An 18,580-nucleotide genomic window follows, 5' to 3' on the forward strand; every position below is an offset into this window, starting at 1 on the left:
ACCAAGGCAAAGGTTTAGGACCAAATATATAGTTACATGAAAGCAATTATTTTTATATAAGCCAACTTTTAGCAGTAGATCCTACTCTGTTGGGTTAGATGTAAAGGTGTTTTGTGTGGGTGGAAACTTCCATTTGCTCACACAAGGTGGTCCCCAGAATTCCACCAGGTTCCCCCTCCTGTTGCAGCTTCCCCAACTCATCCCTTGCTGATCCAGAAGGTCCCGTGACCTTTTGCACACCAGTTTTTAAGGGCCACTGCGGGACTGTACCTGGGAGGAAAGGTGGCAGTAAAGCTCCATAGTGCTTCTCTAGACCCAGACCCTTTTCTGTGTTAAAAATTGCAATAAATATTGTAGCTAATACTTTACCTTTTCAAGAGACCAAAATATGAATGGGGAAAAATCAGTCTCTCCCACTTACTTGGTTTTCTGTATGTTTAATAGAGCTTCTGAACATGATTTTGGTTCTGCAGTTGTTCAGTGACTGTGGACCATCTTTAGTGGCACTGAGTGGTTTGATTTTCTCCATGTGCATGTCCCTCTTGCCTCCCTCACAGAGCAAGTGCTGGAGAGAAATTATTGCAGCTGTTGCTGGGAACCTTGTCCTCTCTATTCTTTGAATGGGAGAAGGCGAGGAGACTTCATGCCAGGCCAGTGATGCTCCTATTAAGAACATCCTCCTATTTTGTGCTCAGCTACAGGATGATGTAGAATATCTCTGCCTTTTTCTGGGTTGGATTCTTGGAGAAAATGCAGAGAAACTTGATGCAGTACAGCCTCACTTGCTTCTTCATGAGTAGGCAGCATTCTGTCAGTTCGCTACTCCTCACATGGTAGTGATGCATCTATTGGAATTTGGAAAGTACATTTATATGTTAGAGTACTTGGCTAGCATCTGCATAGCTGCTTCAGGTAGGCCCAAGGATGTGTATCTATCCTGTGGGGTTGCAGACGATCCCATGTTTTTTGAAATTTTCCTCACTTCCAGAAACAGCATGAGTGGCTGCTATTATGAAAACACCCACCCACAGTTCCTGCTTAGATCCAGGCTTTTATCTAGAATTGCCTCCTGGTGTGTCTTATTTTGCATCTTAGTTGTTACTAACCAGTTCATTATTTAATTTTATTTTTTAAACCAGGATATTTTACTCATTAACCTCATCATAGAACACATGATTTGTGATACAGATCCTGAACTTGGAGGAGCAGTCCAACTGATGGGTCTGTTGCGTACGTTGGTGGATCCAGAAAATATGCTAGCTACTGCCAATGTAAGCAAGTATTTATGTGCAGTCATAATATACGCCCCCAAGTTATTAAGGCACTTTGTATTATGTGCATTGGGGATAAATTTATTTATTTTTTTCTGCAGAAAACAGAAAAAACTGAATTCTTGGGGTTCTTTTACAAACATTGTATGCATGTCCTCACTGCGCCACTACTGGCCAATACTACAGAGGAAAAGCCTAGCAAAGGTGAGGCAAGAAATCTTTTGTTGAGGCATCATTTTCCCTATTAAAATGCTTTGGCAAGAGTTTTTTTTCTTTAAAAGCATTATACAAATAATAAACTGAATTATGCAAATAATCTGAACAAATTTTGTAACTAGCAAAATGATAGGGTATGTGTGGACGGAGCTGCTGTTTCAGAAGGAGTGGTGTGAGGCACATTGCCCTGTTTCATCCTTATCAATAAAATCCAGATCACTTACAGCTGGGGGGGGAGGACAGTTTTTATTTTCATCAAGCAGGTCTTCCAGGTGTAGCACTTCAGAGCGTCCCATAATAGTGAAAATTCATGTACAGTGGTACCTTGGGATGCAAATGGGATCCGTTCCGGAGCCCCGTTCGCATCCTGAATGGAACGTAAGACGCGCCAGTGCACGGGTTGCGTTTTGCCGCTGCCACACATGCGTGTGACATCATTTTGAGCTTCTGCGTGAGCGGTGAAACCCGGAAGTAACGCGCTCCATTACTTCCAGGTTGCCGCGGAGCGCAACCCAAAAGCACTCAACCTGAAGCACGTTCAACCCGAGGTATGACACTAATAGAGATCTGAGCTTAGTCTTGGCCCAGTCACTAAGCATAGCCCCATCCTTTGCAGTCATCCAGCACCTCCATGTGCTCCTAGCAAATAGGTTTGAGTTTAAGGGCAGGTAGTAGAACCCTGCATGCCTGGATAGAAGGCACTTAGACTGTGTGTCTTGCTGTCCTCCATGTGTGCCTATGGGACTGGAGTGTTCTTGTACATTTCATAAAATGCATCAAAATTTAACATGCAGCTTTTACACTAATAAAAAACTAAAAGATATCAAGTAGGTGGAATAGTGTCTATTATGCAGTGATTTGTCTATGGTGCTGGAATCAATTGGTATGTTTTGCTTTATATGCCAAACAAATGGAACAGAAAATTAAATAAGCCCAATCTGATTTCTGTTTGTTTATGTTGCAGAAAATACATTGTGAGTTGTTTTATGTATCAAAAAATAAAAAAAATTGTTTATTTTTATGTGATTTTTATGTTGTCTGTTTTGTTTTAGATGACTTTCAGACAGCCCAGCTATTGGCCTTGATATTAGAGTTACTAACTTTCTGTGTGGAACATCATACATACCATATAAAGAACTACATTATAAATAAGGATATCCTTCGAAGAGTGCTAGTTCTGATGTCTTCAATGCATGCCTTCTTGGCACTATGTAAGTATTTTCATAAAAATCATGGGAATTTACAAATAATCATGTAAAACGCATAATCACAGACAGCTAATAAGAGCCGTATTTAAAATCCCATAAACTAATTAATCAGATCCAAGTAGCATTGATACAAAGCATACTAATAGACTGTTAAGTAAATCAGTTGTGGAAACAACATTTAAAAGATCTGAAGGCCTGGCCAGGTGAAGAGATGCATATAATTAAGTATCAGGAAGCTGCCCTGCCACTACCTAGTAAAGCGTATTGCCAGAAAAGGGTATTGGCAACCAGGTAATAGTTGTCACACATTTCTGGATCCAGCGACAACTTCTTAAGGCGGGGATAAACTGTCCTCCCCATTGCAATGAAGTATTTTTCACTCCCTGGGCCTTTCAGTCATTTTTTTTAGCATCAACCAGGGTTGAGGGAACAACCCTTCAAGCAGCTTGGTCACATCATCAGGTTGCAGTAATTGAAATTGATCTGACAAACTTGTCATTTGTGTGGAGCTGCTGCATGTCTCAACCAACCCAAACCATCTGAACTTTTTGTCTGGAGGATCAGCCATTGTGGTGCTTCCATTTGTTTTGGAGTGCAGCTCCTGTCAACACGGCCAATGGTCAGTGGTGATAGTCCAAAACAAGTGGAACATTGGCCTTGTTCACATATCATGGTTAGCCGAGTTAACAGACTGTACAAGTGTGCTAGCTTTTGGAAAGGAGCTCACAGCTGCTTTGCTACTCTCCTGTCCTAGCACAGCAGCTAAACCAAACTTAGTGTGTCCAAACCCAGGATTGTGATTAAGGTCTCTTCTCCTTAGCCACTACCTGTAATCAAGGTTTATCCTATGGTCACAGTTCATGGTTGAGGAAGAAACACCGTCACCATGATCCTGGTTTCAAGACAACATACTATTCCAAACCTTGGCTTAACTGCTGCGCTATGCTGTGCTAAAGACTGGAGGCAGAGCAGATGTGAGCTCCTCTGCAGGAGCCCATTCATGCAGTCCTGGTAAGCCATAATAAGCATACTTATTATAATAATAATAATAAGCTCCTCACGGGGTCTCTGCCATGGGAGCATATTCACCCAGTGCTTTTCAAGCTGCACTGGCTCCCGGTGGAGTACAGGGTCAGATTTAAGGTGCTGCTTTTGACCTTTAAAGCCCTTCACGGCCTGGGTCCCTCGTACCTACGGGACCGCCTCTCCCGGTATGCCTCACGGAGAGCCTCAAGGTCCATAAATAGCAACACCCTAGTGGTCCCAGGCCCTAAGGAAGTTAGATTGGCTTCAACCAGAGCCAGGGCCTTTTCAACTCTGGCTCCGGCCTGGTGGAATGCTCTGCCTCATGAGACCAGGACCCTGCAGGATCTGATTTCTTTCCGCAGGGCCTGTAAGACAGAGTTGTTCCGCCTGGCCTTTGGCTTGGAGCCAATTTGATTCCCTCCCTCCCTCCCTCCCTCTCTCTCTCTCTCTCTCTTTTTTCTTTTCTTTTCCTTCTCCTCCTGTGACGAGGCTACATTTTAATATTTTAATGTTCCATTATTTCAATGTTGTATTTTATTTTTGTTTTTAAGTTGTAATCTTTCTTCTTGTTTTTATTATTGTTTGTAAGCCGCTCTGAGCCCGGCCTTGGCTGGGGAGAGCGGGGTATAAATAAAAAAATATTATTATTATTATTATTATTATTATTATTATACCATAATAAGCAAACTAGAGGACTGGCTACCTCCGTTTTATGGTGTTATCTGTAACATAGTGACTTTTCTCTTTTTCGTAAAGAGTTTTATATGATACTGTGGCAGTCCTTTGTCAGTATATTCTCATCTGATTGATCTTCAGTGTTCTTGTTTCCTTTTCATCATCACATACTACTATGTAAAAGTGTTGTGAATTACTTAAGCTGTGGGCCGTTCTATTAAAGTTGGGGTACTGAGGATGTTGTTATTGGAAACCAAATGTGAAAATTGCTTTTAAATAATGATTTTTCTTCATTAGGTGCCCTGCGTTTTAAAAGAAAGATAATTGGGTTGAAGGATGAATTCTACAACCGCTATATAATGAAAAGTTTTTTGTTTGAACCGGTGGTCAAAGCATTTCTCAGCAATGGATCTCGCTATAATTTGATGAATTCTGCTATTATAGAGATGTTTGAATTTATCAGAGTGGTGAGTACCACTTTCTAGAGAAGGGTGGATGTTGACACTGCAGGTGCTGGTGTCAGAAACATTATTAACTCTGAGTATGTTGTATAGGAGGGAGTTGCAGATAAAATAAGGTAACTCCAAGTATCTTCTTGGAGAGAGAAAAAGAAAGTTTGCGGAATGTTGGAATAGGAGGCCTTTCAAGGCAGAAATATTTATTTTTTATATTGATCACCTCATTAGCGCTCTAGGTTATGTGCAATACTTCAGTTTAAAACCTAAGTGCAAATGGTGACTGTCAAATTCAACACAAAAAACCAGACCAACACAGTAAAACCTAATTCTAATGACAATCTAATCACGTTAATATTCTGGAGTGCTACAACAATTTCGCAAAAGCTAAAAACAAACTACCATCAACTGTTTTTAACAACTACTGATGTTAAAAAATAATCTTTGGAAGATATTTTTTAAAAATATTAAATTGGTGTTAAAAGGCCTGAGAAGGGAAAACAGTCTTTGATCAAAAAAGTCATTCATGTAGTCACCAGGCAGGCACCTGGAGTGCATTCACTAACAGAAAGAGGGCCACCAACAAGAAAGCCCTCTTTCACTCTCTTATAGCCACCCGCCACACTTAAGTTTGCTTATCTTAAGGCTTGGGTAGGTACATACTCACCCAATAGTCACATCATATTGATAGTGACAGAAGCATGAGAGATGGTGCTGCTTCTTAGGGGAAAGCATTTGTGGTCAGCCTTGTTTATAAGTAGGAGTAAGAATGTACCAATGAGGGCAATTACTGTGAGTTGGGACATTTTGAGCCATTACTTTTGATACATATATAGAAGTTGAAAAGATGGAAATCCACCTGGTTCAGAAGATTGTGTCTAGTTCCCTCAGGGCCCCAAAACAGAACTCTTCAAACAAATTACAACAACTACAATCTTCATTACGGTCCAGAGACCCAACAGAACATTACAAATCAATGCACAGCTCATACAGCCTACCTCCAGGTTAATCAAGCATTTTGTTTAGAGTATAGGGCTCATTTGTTCTTGCAACCACCGATAAAAACTTTGCCACTGCCAACGTTCTAGCTTTTATCCAGTCTTCCAGTAGGAACCTGACATAGTGAGCCTCTGATTTTCCCGGGAAAGGCACCAGCAAGGGTAGTATCAGTTCAGCCCTGGCCTGCTCATACTTCGCACAATGCAACAAAATATGATTTATGGAATTGATGTCTTGAGCACACGAGCAAAGTCTGTCCTGGTAGGGAGCTCCTCTCAACCTACCATCCAGCACTGCAGAGGGGAAGACATTTAGTCTGGATTTGGTGAAAAGCCTTCGATAGTTAGGTACTGTCAGGTTTTTGATGTAAGATGTTAACTCAAAGACATACCCATACTGAACTCCCACTGCCAGCGGACCACAGACCGCTTGCGATCGAGATCGCAAGTCACTGTGTGCATTGTCCCATAATCTTTGCTTTAAAACCTTTTGGGCACCTTCATAACCCAGGTAATACAGTTTTTTTGGGGGGGGGGAGACAGACCAATAGAGGTGGCTTTTTTAGCCATGGTTTTCTGCCATTTGCTGACAAATTCCTCATTGGTCAAATGTTGGTACAGACCCTTCCCTAGATTAAACACTGAAATCCCGAGCCAATGTTTTAGGGCAGCCCACCACGCTCTAGCTGAAATTGGGCATTCACCAGCTTCCAACAGAAGTACGGAGTTGGGGACGCAGTTAGGTACCTGCAGCATCAAACAAATTAGATTGTAGTGCACTTCAAGAAAATAACGAGTGCCTAAGGTGCAGTACTGAGGCAGTTACTTGACTGAACACAAAGGAAAACCCATCTCTTAACTACCCAAGGATAGATGATGGCTCACAGTGGGTCATCGCTACTGAAGCACCAGGATGTTGAAGATGAAGTTTTTGGCCTGGAATGTGGTGCAAACATTTTTTAAAATTGCAAGTTAAAAAGTGTTTGCAGATTCGTTTTATAATGTTAAAAACGTAGCAGTCTTCAGCATAGATAATCTGAGCAAAATTAAAATTTGCATGTTCTGGCTAATAGATATCTGGCTAGGCATACTGCTCAAAGAGTAAAGGGGTTAGACTTCAGTTAGAGTTTATTGTAACAATACATTAGTGGCCATCTTTTGATCACAGCACCTCTTTCATGAACTGTAAAATTGTCACTTGTAATTTTCAGTTCCTGGAAGAAAAATGAGAATGGTTTTCCGAAATTTCGCTGTTGGCATATTTTCAGAACCAGCTCCTGAGTCAGGATTTTAAAAAGATTTCAAAACCGTTCAAACATTTTGTTGGACATCATAACTTTCCATCTGTTTACTATTCTTTAATCATAGAAGACACTTTCTAAGCGCCAACAATGTGTCAGGGACTGATTAAAAACATGGTTCTTCCTAAAATTCTATATTTTGATTTGCTGCATACTTCCATTTGCTGCATTTTCTGTAATGATGGCCATGTTTACCTCATGCTGCTTAGTAGTTGTTTGGATGAAAAAATGACTAGGGAACAAACTTAGAATAATTCCCTTAAGCATTTTAAAAGAATTTTTTGTGGCTTTTCTATGCTTCTACTTTTTAACATCTTTAATTGGAAAAAATAACTTTATTTTCTAGGAAGACATAAAATCCTTAACAGCTCATGTAATTGAGAATTACTGGAAAGCACTAGAAGATGTAGATTATGTGCAGACATTCAAAGGTTTGAAATTGCGTTATGAACAACAAAGGGAAAGACAAGATAATCCCAAACTTGACAGGTTAGTGTACACCAATTGTTATTGGCTCTTTCATAAAACATTTTCCTATTGAGGACAAACTAGGGAAAAATGAACAGCACACTTTGGTTCTGTTTCTCAGATGGCTGCTTTTAGTGTCAGTTGACTGACATATTTTTAAGTGAAGATCATTAAGTGAAGCTATAAGCCACTGAACTGTGTTGGAAGGATTCTTTAATTAAGCCATATCAGGATATACAGAGAAATATACATCTCCATACAATTGACCCAGATAATCTCTGGTGGATGACTATAACACACATGCTTATTTCCCAGTGCCAGAAAAAGACATAAAGACCTGGAACTTATTCTGTGATGCAGTACCAGGTAGGCTGCCAGCTTCATATTACAGGTGTACTTTGTATGCATATCCAAAGTTTGCAAATCATTTGTGAGTGTCTCTCATTGCCCAGATCAAGCAGTTAAGACTTACCATTTGTGGCTAAATAAATGCACCTCCAAGGTAAGAAACCCATCAGTTTGGATTCAAACTACTTGTGGGCAGAGTTCTGCCCACAAGACTCTGCCATTGGAGCAAGGGTGGGAAGTGATTTTGATTCCCCCCCCTTCCTCCTGCAACCCCTCATGTCCCCTTCAGAATAGCCTGGGAGATGGTGCTGGGGGCTGAAGGGGGAATCTGCAAAAATCCACCACCATCCCTGCTTTCCTCCAGCAAAAGCCTCTGTTTCATCTTTATCCATTCCGCAAACAGAAACTGTCTATATACAGCTCATCAGTTTAAAGCACAAACTCTGTCTACTTTATCCCTATGAAGAAATGACTATTTCAGGCAAATTGTATTATCTCAAAATACAACTTCTTTGGAGAGGGAAACCCCAATAAAAAAGTGTGTGCATTGATTCTAGTTGTTCGGTTTATATATATATACTCACATATACACACATGGGGAGACACACACACTAACATTTGCATTCATTCCTTTTGGTCTTTGGATAAAAACCTTTGGCAGCCAACTCTTTTTAAAACATTCCATTTTGATAGATTTTCATCATAAAGGTACATGTAGATTCTTCATGTTGGTACATGTTGGTCCCTCCCAACACTATGATTCTGTGTATTTTTGCAATTAAAAAATAAGGTGCACAATTTTTTTGTAAGTTGTCTCATTCATCTCAGTGCATCTTAGATGAGCACCTCCCTGCAATTTTGAAGATTTTCAAACTTCAAAATGTTATACAACTTACACCTACAATATGTAGCTGGCGGTCAGAAGTGCCCTATTCTTTCATCAATCACCTGCATTAGAAAGTCATACAAGAGATAAGAAGATAAAAAGGCATGGAAACAGCGTCAGGAACACACACCTAAATGAAATAATGGTTTCTTGATGTGCATGTGGCTTAGCTTAATGCTAAAGCACATCCACAGCTTGCATAGTGATTGTCCTAGTATATTAGTTTCTAAAAATATTTCTTTAGGCATTGTATCACGTAGTTGTGTGAGAGAAATGTAAAGGTTTCGGCACAAGGCTCATTTTTTATGCTCTTGCTTTAGGATTATATGTAAAATAATTTTTTAAAAAATCTTTTTTCATAGCATGCGTTCCATCTTGAGAAACCATAGATACAGGAGAGATGCAAGGACCTTGGAGGATGAGGAAGAGATGTGGTTTAACACTGATGAAGATGATATGGAAGATGGGGAGGCTGTGGTGCCACCTTCTGACAAAAGTAAAAATGATGAAGATATTATGGATCCTATAAGTAAATTTATGGAAAGAAAAAAATGTGAGTAACTGGGTGGGATTACTATATTTCAGCTTTAAGTAGATTTAGCTACCATAGGGCTGTAAATGGATATTGTAAGGTTTAAATGGACATAGGGCTGTAGCTCAGTGGAAAAGCATCTGCTTTGTAAGCAGAAGCTCCCAGGTTCAATCCCCAGTATCTGCAGGTAGGGAGATAGACAATACTATTGTGTAGTATTGTATAGTGTATAGTGTATAGTGTATATGCTTTCGTAGATTTTCACGGGTACAGGAATGCAGGTTTTGGTGTCCTCGGGTGTCTTCCCGTGTAAAAGTTGGGGTGTCTAGGCGATGTTTCGACGAGGTCTCACTCGTATAGTGTATAGTGTATAGTGTATAGTGTATAGTGTATAGTGTATAGTGTATAGTGTAGTATAGTATAGTATAGTATAGTATAGTATAGTATAGTATAGTATAGTAGACAATACTAAGCTAGATGTACTTTGTCTGACTGTATAAGGCTGCTTTCTGTGTTTCTGTTGAGGAAGCTTTTAATGCAGGGGTTGCCCTCCAGAAGTAGCTGGACTACAACTTTTATCATCCCTGGTCATTGGCCAGTTACGGCTGATCCATCAGGGCGAATAGAACACTGCCCCACCAACCTTAACCTCCCCTTAGCCAGACCACATCTGCCTGCCTTCTTCCTTCCAAACAGTGTTGCCCTTATAGAACTCATCAGGAAGGTGGGTGGGGACAAAGGTAAAATTAGTTGGCTCTGCCTTTCCTTGGTACTAGATCCACCTACTCTTGGTCTTTCTGACTTCTATTCTACTAGTCCAATGGGCACCAGTCTCATTGGCCATCCTGACTGGGGCTGATGGGAGTTGGAGTCCAGCAATCAATGAGAACCGCAAGTTCTCCATCCCTTTAATGTATTCACAATTACTTTATACACCAAAGGCCTGTGTGTGTGTGTGTGTGTGTGTGCGTGTGCGCATGCGCACACACACACAAGTGCATGTGTGCAGCACAACTAATGAGGCACAGAGCTGCCTCCTGCACTTTTAGACAGTAATAAATTTGTACTAAAATAAGCAGGAATGTAACATAAGTATGATAATAGTACTTTTTGTCTCCTTTAGCCTGTTGGATTTCATTGCGGAACTTTTCTTAAAGCTGTATTTGTTTTAAATTACAGTTAAAGAAAGTGAAGAAAAAGAGGTCCTTCTGAAAACTAATCTTTCTGGTCGCCAGAGCCCAAGTTTCAAACTTTCTTTCTCTAGTGGTACAAAGGCTAATCTCACCAGCCAGTCATCTGCAAGTAATTTGCCAGGGTCTCCTGGGTCCCCTGGATCTCCCGGGTCCCCTGGATCTCCTGGATCAGTTTCTAAAAGCACATCTCAGATGGCAGCTATAACTACCAAGGTACTATTTTCACTTGACTCTTCTGAGAAACTCAAGGCAGCGTACATGAGGTTCTTTTTATCATTGTAACAAACCTGTGTGTAGGTTAGGCTAAGAGATGGTGACTGGGCAGTGGTCGTGACTGAGAGGAAATTGAATCGTTATCTCCACAGTCTTATTCTGACACTCTAACCACAGTGTTTCCCTTGAAGCAGACTTTACTATGACTGCTTTCTAGGATTGCAGCTTTGAAATGTGTACTTTTAAAATCCATCAAAGATGGTATGTCTTTATCTGAGAAACGCTGTGATTGCTTTGACCCACTAATATATATCTATATATCTATATCTATATCTATCTATATCTATCTATCTATCTATCTATCTATCTATCTATCTATATATCTATATATAGTGTAACATCTGATACGTGTGTTTATACTATGGTCTGCATGCATCTGTCATATATACATATACAGTGGTGCCTCACAAGACAAAAAGAATCGGTTCCGCGAGTCTCTTCGTCTAGCGGTTTTTTTGTCTTGCGAAGCAAGCCCATTGACGGCTTAGTGGATTAGCGCTATTAGCGGTTTAGCGGCTTATCGGCTTAGCGGATAAGCGGCTTGGAAAAAGGGGGGGAGGGGAAAAAACCCGCAGGAACTCTCAAGACATTTTCGTCTTGCAAAGCAAGCCCATAGGAAATTCGTTTTGTGAAGCACCTCCAAAACGGAAAACTCTTTCGTCTTGCGAGGCATTCGTCTTGTGGGGCACCACTGTATAATGTTCTACTATCTTTTCTCTCCAGAACAGCCCATTGTATTTCTGGGAAGGGGCTATTGGGTTGTTGTTTTTATTTTTATTATGTATTTTGTTGTTTTATATCTTGATTTTATTCTGTGAATGGCCCTGAGACCCCTGGGTATAGGGTGGTATAAAATTCAATTAATAATAATAATAATAATAATACCCACATTATTAATCTTTGCTTGCATAGCACTGTGTGTTCCTTTGTATGTGTTAAGCCAAGTACAGCTGCTTTTAGCTGCTCATCATACCTGAGCATTGTGTCCCTTAATTGCTAGCAAGAGTCATCTAAGTATGTATATTTTGGTTAAGATAAGAACCTGTTGCGCAGTATAGGAATTAATGGCCATGCATTGCATTTATGGTTTTATCTCTGAATATTGTAAATTGTGAATTTGTATCCGTGTGTTTTACATATATATCAACTTATTGGAGTTTTAAGCAGATCATTTTAAGTCCATTTGAAGGATGAAACACTGGAATAGCTAATGTTTGTAAATCTTTTTTTCTTTTCAGGGAGGCCTAGTGGGTCTTGTAGATTATCCTGATGATGATGACGAGGATGATGAAGAAAGCATACCTTTATCACAGAAAGCAAAGCTAGAGTCCTCATAATGACAGCTCTGAAAATTAATATCGGTTGAGGGATAAACAAAGTTTCCAGAGGGGGAAAAGTTTATAATTAAAAACTATAATTTCTAATGAATTACTGTGTATAACACAGATCAACTTTTAAAACATGGATTTCTGCTAGTCAAGTGCCAATTTGAAGGAGCAGAAGAAGAGGAAATACTATGCTTTATGGAAAAGACATGCCTTTGACCTCTCCAGCTTGGACCACACATTGCCCTTTTCTCAGGGAAGGAAACGGAAAAAAATATATATGTAAAAGCCAACAGGGCAGGAGTTTTGGTAGTGGAACTCTGGATTGGCTGTTCAGTTTGTTACAATCAGAATATGCTTTCTTGGACCATGTACAAGACTTTGAAGAAAATGCTTTTTCTGCCCTAATTCTTCACTAGCTAAGAATGCCAGCAGTTTCTTTGTCTAAAGAGACCTGCCTTTGAAACCATACATTCTGAACATTTTAGTCAAGCTACAACAGGTTTTAAAGAAAAACTCATTGGGGGAGGGCTGAACATAAGTTTCCTCTTTTCTTTCTTTCTTTTTTTTTAAAAAATAATCTGTTCCCTTTTGCCCTTTAAACTGCAGATTTTTGTTTGGAGCTAAGGGATTTGTCTATCCCTTGATTAAAGATTGAATGGAATTCTAGATGTGGTCACTTTTGTGTCATATTTTTATTTTGCCCCGAGTGTATGCTTAGTTGTTGAGTATATATTTGGGACCATTAAAATTTTTTTGATGTAATATAATCTCACTGTTGTGCTGGTACCTGTTTCACATGTGTAATTCTGTTCTGCATCACAATTCTTGATATGTTTAGGATTTTATGGGAGATGGTATAGTTTTTATTGAAAAAGAGCAAATGAATCTTGCCACAATGTGCATACAAAAGCAATACTATTTTGTGACTAAATATTTTATATTAAACTTTACATCATCAACTGTCTTGAAACAATTCAGGGAAATAGGTTGTTTTTAAAAAAATAAAAATAAAATAAAGAAACCTATAAATATGAAATTAGTATTCCAAAGAGATTTTGAAATTTCCTAGCTTGGAACCATGCTGGTACATTTAAATCAAATTTGAAATGGTTATTTAAGAGTACTGACACATTTGAGTTTTTAAAATAAAAACAAATAGAAATGAAACAATTTACTGCATTAGTGGCATTATTTAAAAACTTCTGACTCCCTTTGGAATACCAGTTTTACTTTCACAGATTATGCTGGGGCTTTGAAATATTATTGTGGATTCAGGTTATTAATCTATTCTAGTTCTTGATAGGAAAATATCGGTATAACACTGGCTATCTTTTGTCTGCTCATTGCAAACTGGACTAAAACTTGGATTCCATAAGATAGTTATAAGGACTGAATTTCCATTTGCTGGAAACGTGTTACTGGTTGCTTGTTGAGGTGGAGAGAAGACTACAATTTAGGATGTGTTCTATTGTATAACTTCCAGAGAGATTTCTCAAGTTGGTATAGTAATATTTTTTGGGTGAACATGCACCTCTGTCCCTTCCTGCAAAGAGAAGATATCAAGTAGTTGAAAAGTATCCTATTCGTTGAATCAAAACACCACCATATTTCCAGGAAAAGTTCTGTTCACTTATCTCTACAGAGGGGGAGAATTGCTCAAGTTCAAGTTTTGAGGTTGATACATTCCCTGGAAAGTATCAAGTCCCAGTATAACCCAGTCATCCCACCATCTAGAATCAACTGTCAAGAGCTGCTTCAAGCAGCACTGATAGTTTTACCCGTTTTTATACTACAGAATATCCCTTTATGGCCTTTAAGCCCTGAGGGGTAGTTTGAGTTGTATAAACTTGTATCTGAGTGAAGGTTTTTGATGTTTTTTTAGTGCTCTCTTTGCTCAGTATGTTTGACATTTGTTATAACATGGAGTTCTCTTAATATATTGGACACACTTAAATTTTTGTTCTTTATCACACTCTACCTCAGTCAATAAAGGAAAAAGTAGGCTGTCGTTAGCATTAAAACTTTTTTTAGTAGGCATTATGCTCACTGCAAAGAGAGCATCACATTGCTACTTCTCTCTCATACATAGGCACTATTAAATAATCTGGATTTGATCCTGTGCCATATTCACTTGATCCTTGTGTTCTTCAGTTAGAATTTTCAGCACCTTGCCTAAGTGTTTCCCAAGATTTCTTGGGAGATGTTCCAACATTTACAGTGATTCAAAATTATTTTGCTTGTTGTAATGCAAACCTGTGATTTTACCATGGACCAGATAGCCAATCACTTTCAACCTAGCCTAGCTTTGCAGTGTCCAAGTCTAGTACTCTGCCCGCTGAGTTAAACTTCACTCTCCGCACAGCACCTTCTCCAGTTGGCACCGATGGAAGTTCTGAGACTATATTTTGGATTATGATTTGATGTCAGAAGCATAAGGTGAAACTGCGCTGTGAGGCTCAGCCATGCGGCGGGCCTGCCAAGAATACAGAGGAGTGGTATTCCTTGGATTTTAAGGAAAGAAGGTTGGTGTCTGTAGGGAATGCTGTTTGAATGAGAGCAGGAAAGTTGAATAGGTTACATTGATTAGCTAGCTCGGAGCCCACAATAAATGGGATATGGATCCATCTTCATAGGTGTGAGTTTGTAGTATGTCTGCTATGAATTACTTAAATCACATGCTCCAACAGTTCCTGAGGATCATAGTATATTTTCTGAAGCACATCAAGCTACAAATGGATTAAACAAATAACATCCAGTATTGTGTGTGTCTCCATCATGTGATAATAGGGGAAGGGGATTAGCTAGTGTGTGTGGTGCTCCCAGGAGGCAAAGTGCAGAGTTTTCAGACCACCCACATACAAGTAATGGAGATAGGAAGCTTACAGATACAAATTTCTTACCCTTTTTCCATACGTTGAAAAATGGGGAATTAAGAACTGGGTTACAAATATCAATGAATTTCCTTCAGCTGATTACCTACTGAAGATGTCTAATGCAAAGGTGGGCAGATTAAAACCCCTTCATGAAACACCATGTTTCACCCCTATGAAAACTTCTGAAAATTGTAACCGTTATATTTACCTTTTAATGTTTGGTTACAAGTACTACATAAAAAGCCCAGCTGATGTACTGGTATTTATCATAGCTGTCCTATTACCTTACTGATTTTTTTCTTGACAGAAGGCCAGGAGTAATACGTTTTTTAAATGGGATCTTCTGCCACAATGATTTTGGTCTACTGGTGTACTGTTCAACCAACTCTTTTCTCTGAGTGATTATGCGCACACACAACCTGACGTGACAACTCTTCCTCTGCAGTAAGGAGAACCCTCCTACGGTGTCGAAACTATTTTAGGGTTAGTTTGGTCCCATGTGGTAAAGGGAATTGGTTCCACACATGAGTATGCATGCCATACTTTATTTTTGGGGGTGGGGGGAAATCTGCCCCGCTTTTTGGCTTCCCAAAAGTGCTCCTTCCAGATTACAAAAACGAGAGACGAATGCCAGCATGTTGCAAAACTGTGGCCTGATAGATCAAGCAGACATGTGATAAAAGCTTCCTAATTAGGCGAGGCAATGCAGCTTGCAGAGTTATAACCATCATAGGAAGTTAGGATGTGGACACCTGTATGGACCCACCCTCTACTGCTTACAGAATCTAAACATTCTAGTAAGCTAGAGAATTGTCACCATTGTCCTCGTCACGTTTTGGTTGCTCAGTTGGAAACATTTTGCTGACTTGTGCTTGCCCACATACATAAACTCTAAAAACCTTCGAGCATCATTTAAATGTCAGTAAAATTACAACCCAGCCTTTGCCACTAAGGATGGGATTTATTTCAAAGAGCTCCTCTAGCTTTAAATACATTTCATAAACAGCTGCTACCAATAGCTTCTCCTTGGTTGTGATTTCCTTGTTCTAATGCTTCTGATGATTGAAAAAATGGTGTTGGGAGGGGAGGGGGCACCTTTTTTCTGTCCCACTGCTTTGCCAAGCCCATCCACTACTACTTTCCAAGAACAGAGATTCTTTTTAGAGGACACATGAATGGTGAGGCTTTGTTAATGCTTGGGACTGTTGCTAGGAGACATTTGCAGAGAGGCGAATAACTCTGTTTACAGTTGGTGCAAAATGCCTTCACTTTGGAAATCCCCATGAGATGGCAACAAGGTGCTTGAGAAAATAACAGCACTAAAACATATTTTTCCTTTTCAAATTTTTTTTTTAAATTTCAAACAGCTCTTCTGAGTCCTGCATGACCTTTTTTTCTATTTAAAAAAATTTCATGGGAATCGTATCAGGTTCATTTAACTCCAAAAATGTAAGGGTGTACTCAGTTGTGTTCTTGATTTACAGCTTTCACCTATCTAGGGAGACCTATAAATCTTATAGTCTCATCCTCTTCTCTGTATCGAGAGAGAGGGAGAGACCATTGAGTTCACACCAGACAAGTTTGTATAGAATTGCATCCTAAGTCTGCAATTGTATGTAATAAACTTCCTGGGAAGTAAATCCCAGTGAATAACAAGACACACAAACATGTAGCCTGACAAAATCTCCTGGGCCCGCTGTCAGTGGCAAGATGCCCCAGGAATAGCAGAGTGTTTGGTCCCTTGGTCTGTGAGACCTCCTCCAGCCACATGCAAATGTCCACAGTCAGTGGTTCACATGGTCTCCCTCCATTGTCCATTTCTTTGTTTTTGGTGAGTTCTGCATGGAGGTTTACTGTTTGCCTGCAGCTGAGCAGCAATAAGATCTTAGCTCTTTAATTATAATTTGCACCCCATGTTTCCACAGATCAGGGATAGGCAAGCTGTGGCCTTCCAGATGTTAATACTGCTCCCACACCCCTGAACATTGGCCATGCTGGCCTGGGGTGATGGGAGTTGGGGGTCTAAAAACATCTGGAGGACTACAGCTTCCTAACTGCAATGCCCACTGTGGCCAACACCATTAAGACTACAAAATACAGTAACAACTAAGAGAAACCAAAAGAAAAAAGCAGAAAGAAAAAGCATTCAGGCAAAAAAAAGAGCAATGCGTAGTAGTGTAAGAGGACAAGGAATCCAGCCAGAGCCCTGCCAAACATAACAAAAAAACTTGGCCCATCCAGCTGACTTCCAGAGTTATCCCAAATGGTGCCATTGCCATGATTTCTGCACCACTTGTGATTGACTATTTGAAAGTCCATTTTAAAACAAAGTTTGCCATGGTCACCAGAGTTGCTTTTTTTCTTTGGCTTTAACTAATGTGCTCAAGGAATGGTGTTTTTCAGCCACTAGGTGGTGGAAACATTCTTTGCATTGCCTGGTCATGGGGAATGACAGACATTGCAAACAATGCCTGTTTTTCTTCTTCTTTGTAATACAGAAACCACAATGTTTCAAATCTTGAGTGTCAGGACTATACAAGCTATGCAGATGTTAGCACTGTACTCACAAGGGTGTCCCATAGCTTATTTTATCTATCCAACACGTGCACTGAAAAGTAGAATCCGATCAACAACAAAGTAAGTAGAGACAGAATGCTTAAAGAAGATGCTAGTTGCATTTTGAAAAGCAAAGAGATGGGGCAATAGTTGTTTGAAGTTTATTTAACCACATACTATTCAGCATTCAGCTGCCACTTGAATGTTCTTCGTACAGTTCTGTTGAAGAGCGCACATATATTTTCTTGCTCTTCTTTCTGCCCTCTAGAGCGTTTCATAGAATCACAGAACTGGAAATTTAGAAGGGGCCCCAAGAGTCAATGAGCCATCCCTGGGTGGGTTCGAACCACCAACCTTCTGGTTCAGAGCCAGACCCGCTGACCCAGTGCACCACCTAAGATCTCCTGACACTTTGTTAGGAGCACACAAAAGTAAATCCATGCCAGGTCTGCTGGCATAATTTCAAAGTTGTGCCATTAACTTGCAGTGGTCATACATGTTTTTTCTGACATTTCTCCATGCAGTTTATTTAACTGCACTTCTCTATGAAACCAGATGAGTCAGACAAAGGGCAGCAAGGAGTTTAAAAGGAAAGAACTGGCATGAGTTAACCAATAACTCCCAAGCCAAAATCAACTGCAGTGCCTGCTAACCACAGATGCAGAAGTATGAGCTGTGGTAAGCTGCAGTTTAAAACCAGCAATTTTATCTGTATGTACAAGGCAAATCTAAGAGCATCACTATTTGCAATTCTTAATAGTTCCCTAGCTTCAACTGAGAATACCATACAATGCCAAGGACATGATGATACTTATACAGTGGTACCTCTAGATGTGAACGGGATCTGTTCCGGAGCCCTGTTCGCATCTAGAAGCAAACGTAACCCGTGTCCACGTGTCTGCGTGGGTCGCGTTTCGGTGCTTCTGCGCATGATGTCATTTTGAGCATCTGTACATGTGAAAGTGGTGAAACC

General features: G+C 39.9%; 1 protein-coding gene across 1 annotated transcript in view; it reads left to right on the top strand.

The window, feature by feature from the left end:
- PPP4R3A (protein phosphatase 4 regulatory subunit 3A) overlaps positions 1–12,945 on the top strand; it is a 30,207-nt gene extending 17,262 nt beyond the window's left edge. Inside the window, exons 8-15 of the mRNA XM_081860082.1 lie at positions 1,140–1,271; positions 1,373–1,475; positions 2,540–2,698; positions 4,694–4,863; positions 7,497–7,639; positions 9,215–9,405; positions 10,564–10,790; positions 12,089–12,945. Of these exons, the coding sequence (XP_081716208.1) occupies positions 1,140–1,271; positions 1,373–1,475; positions 2,540–2,698; positions 4,694–4,863; positions 7,497–7,639; positions 9,215–9,405; positions 10,564–10,790; positions 12,089–12,187 (1,224 nt within the window). The 3' untranslated portion in view covers positions 12,188–12,945. The remainder of the gene's footprint in view (positions 1–1,139; positions 1,272–1,372; positions 1,476–2,539; positions 2,699–4,693; positions 4,864–7,496; positions 7,640–9,214; positions 9,406–10,563; positions 10,791–12,088) is intronic.
- Positions 12,946–18,580: the final 5,635 nt, after the last annotated feature.

Source organism: Podarcis erhardii, assembly GCF_964252035.2.
Source record: "Podarcis erhardii genome assembly, chromosome: 1".
Classification (NCBI taxonomy): Eukaryota; Metazoa; Chordata; class Lepidosauria; order Squamata; family Lacertidae; genus Podarcis; species Podarcis erhardii.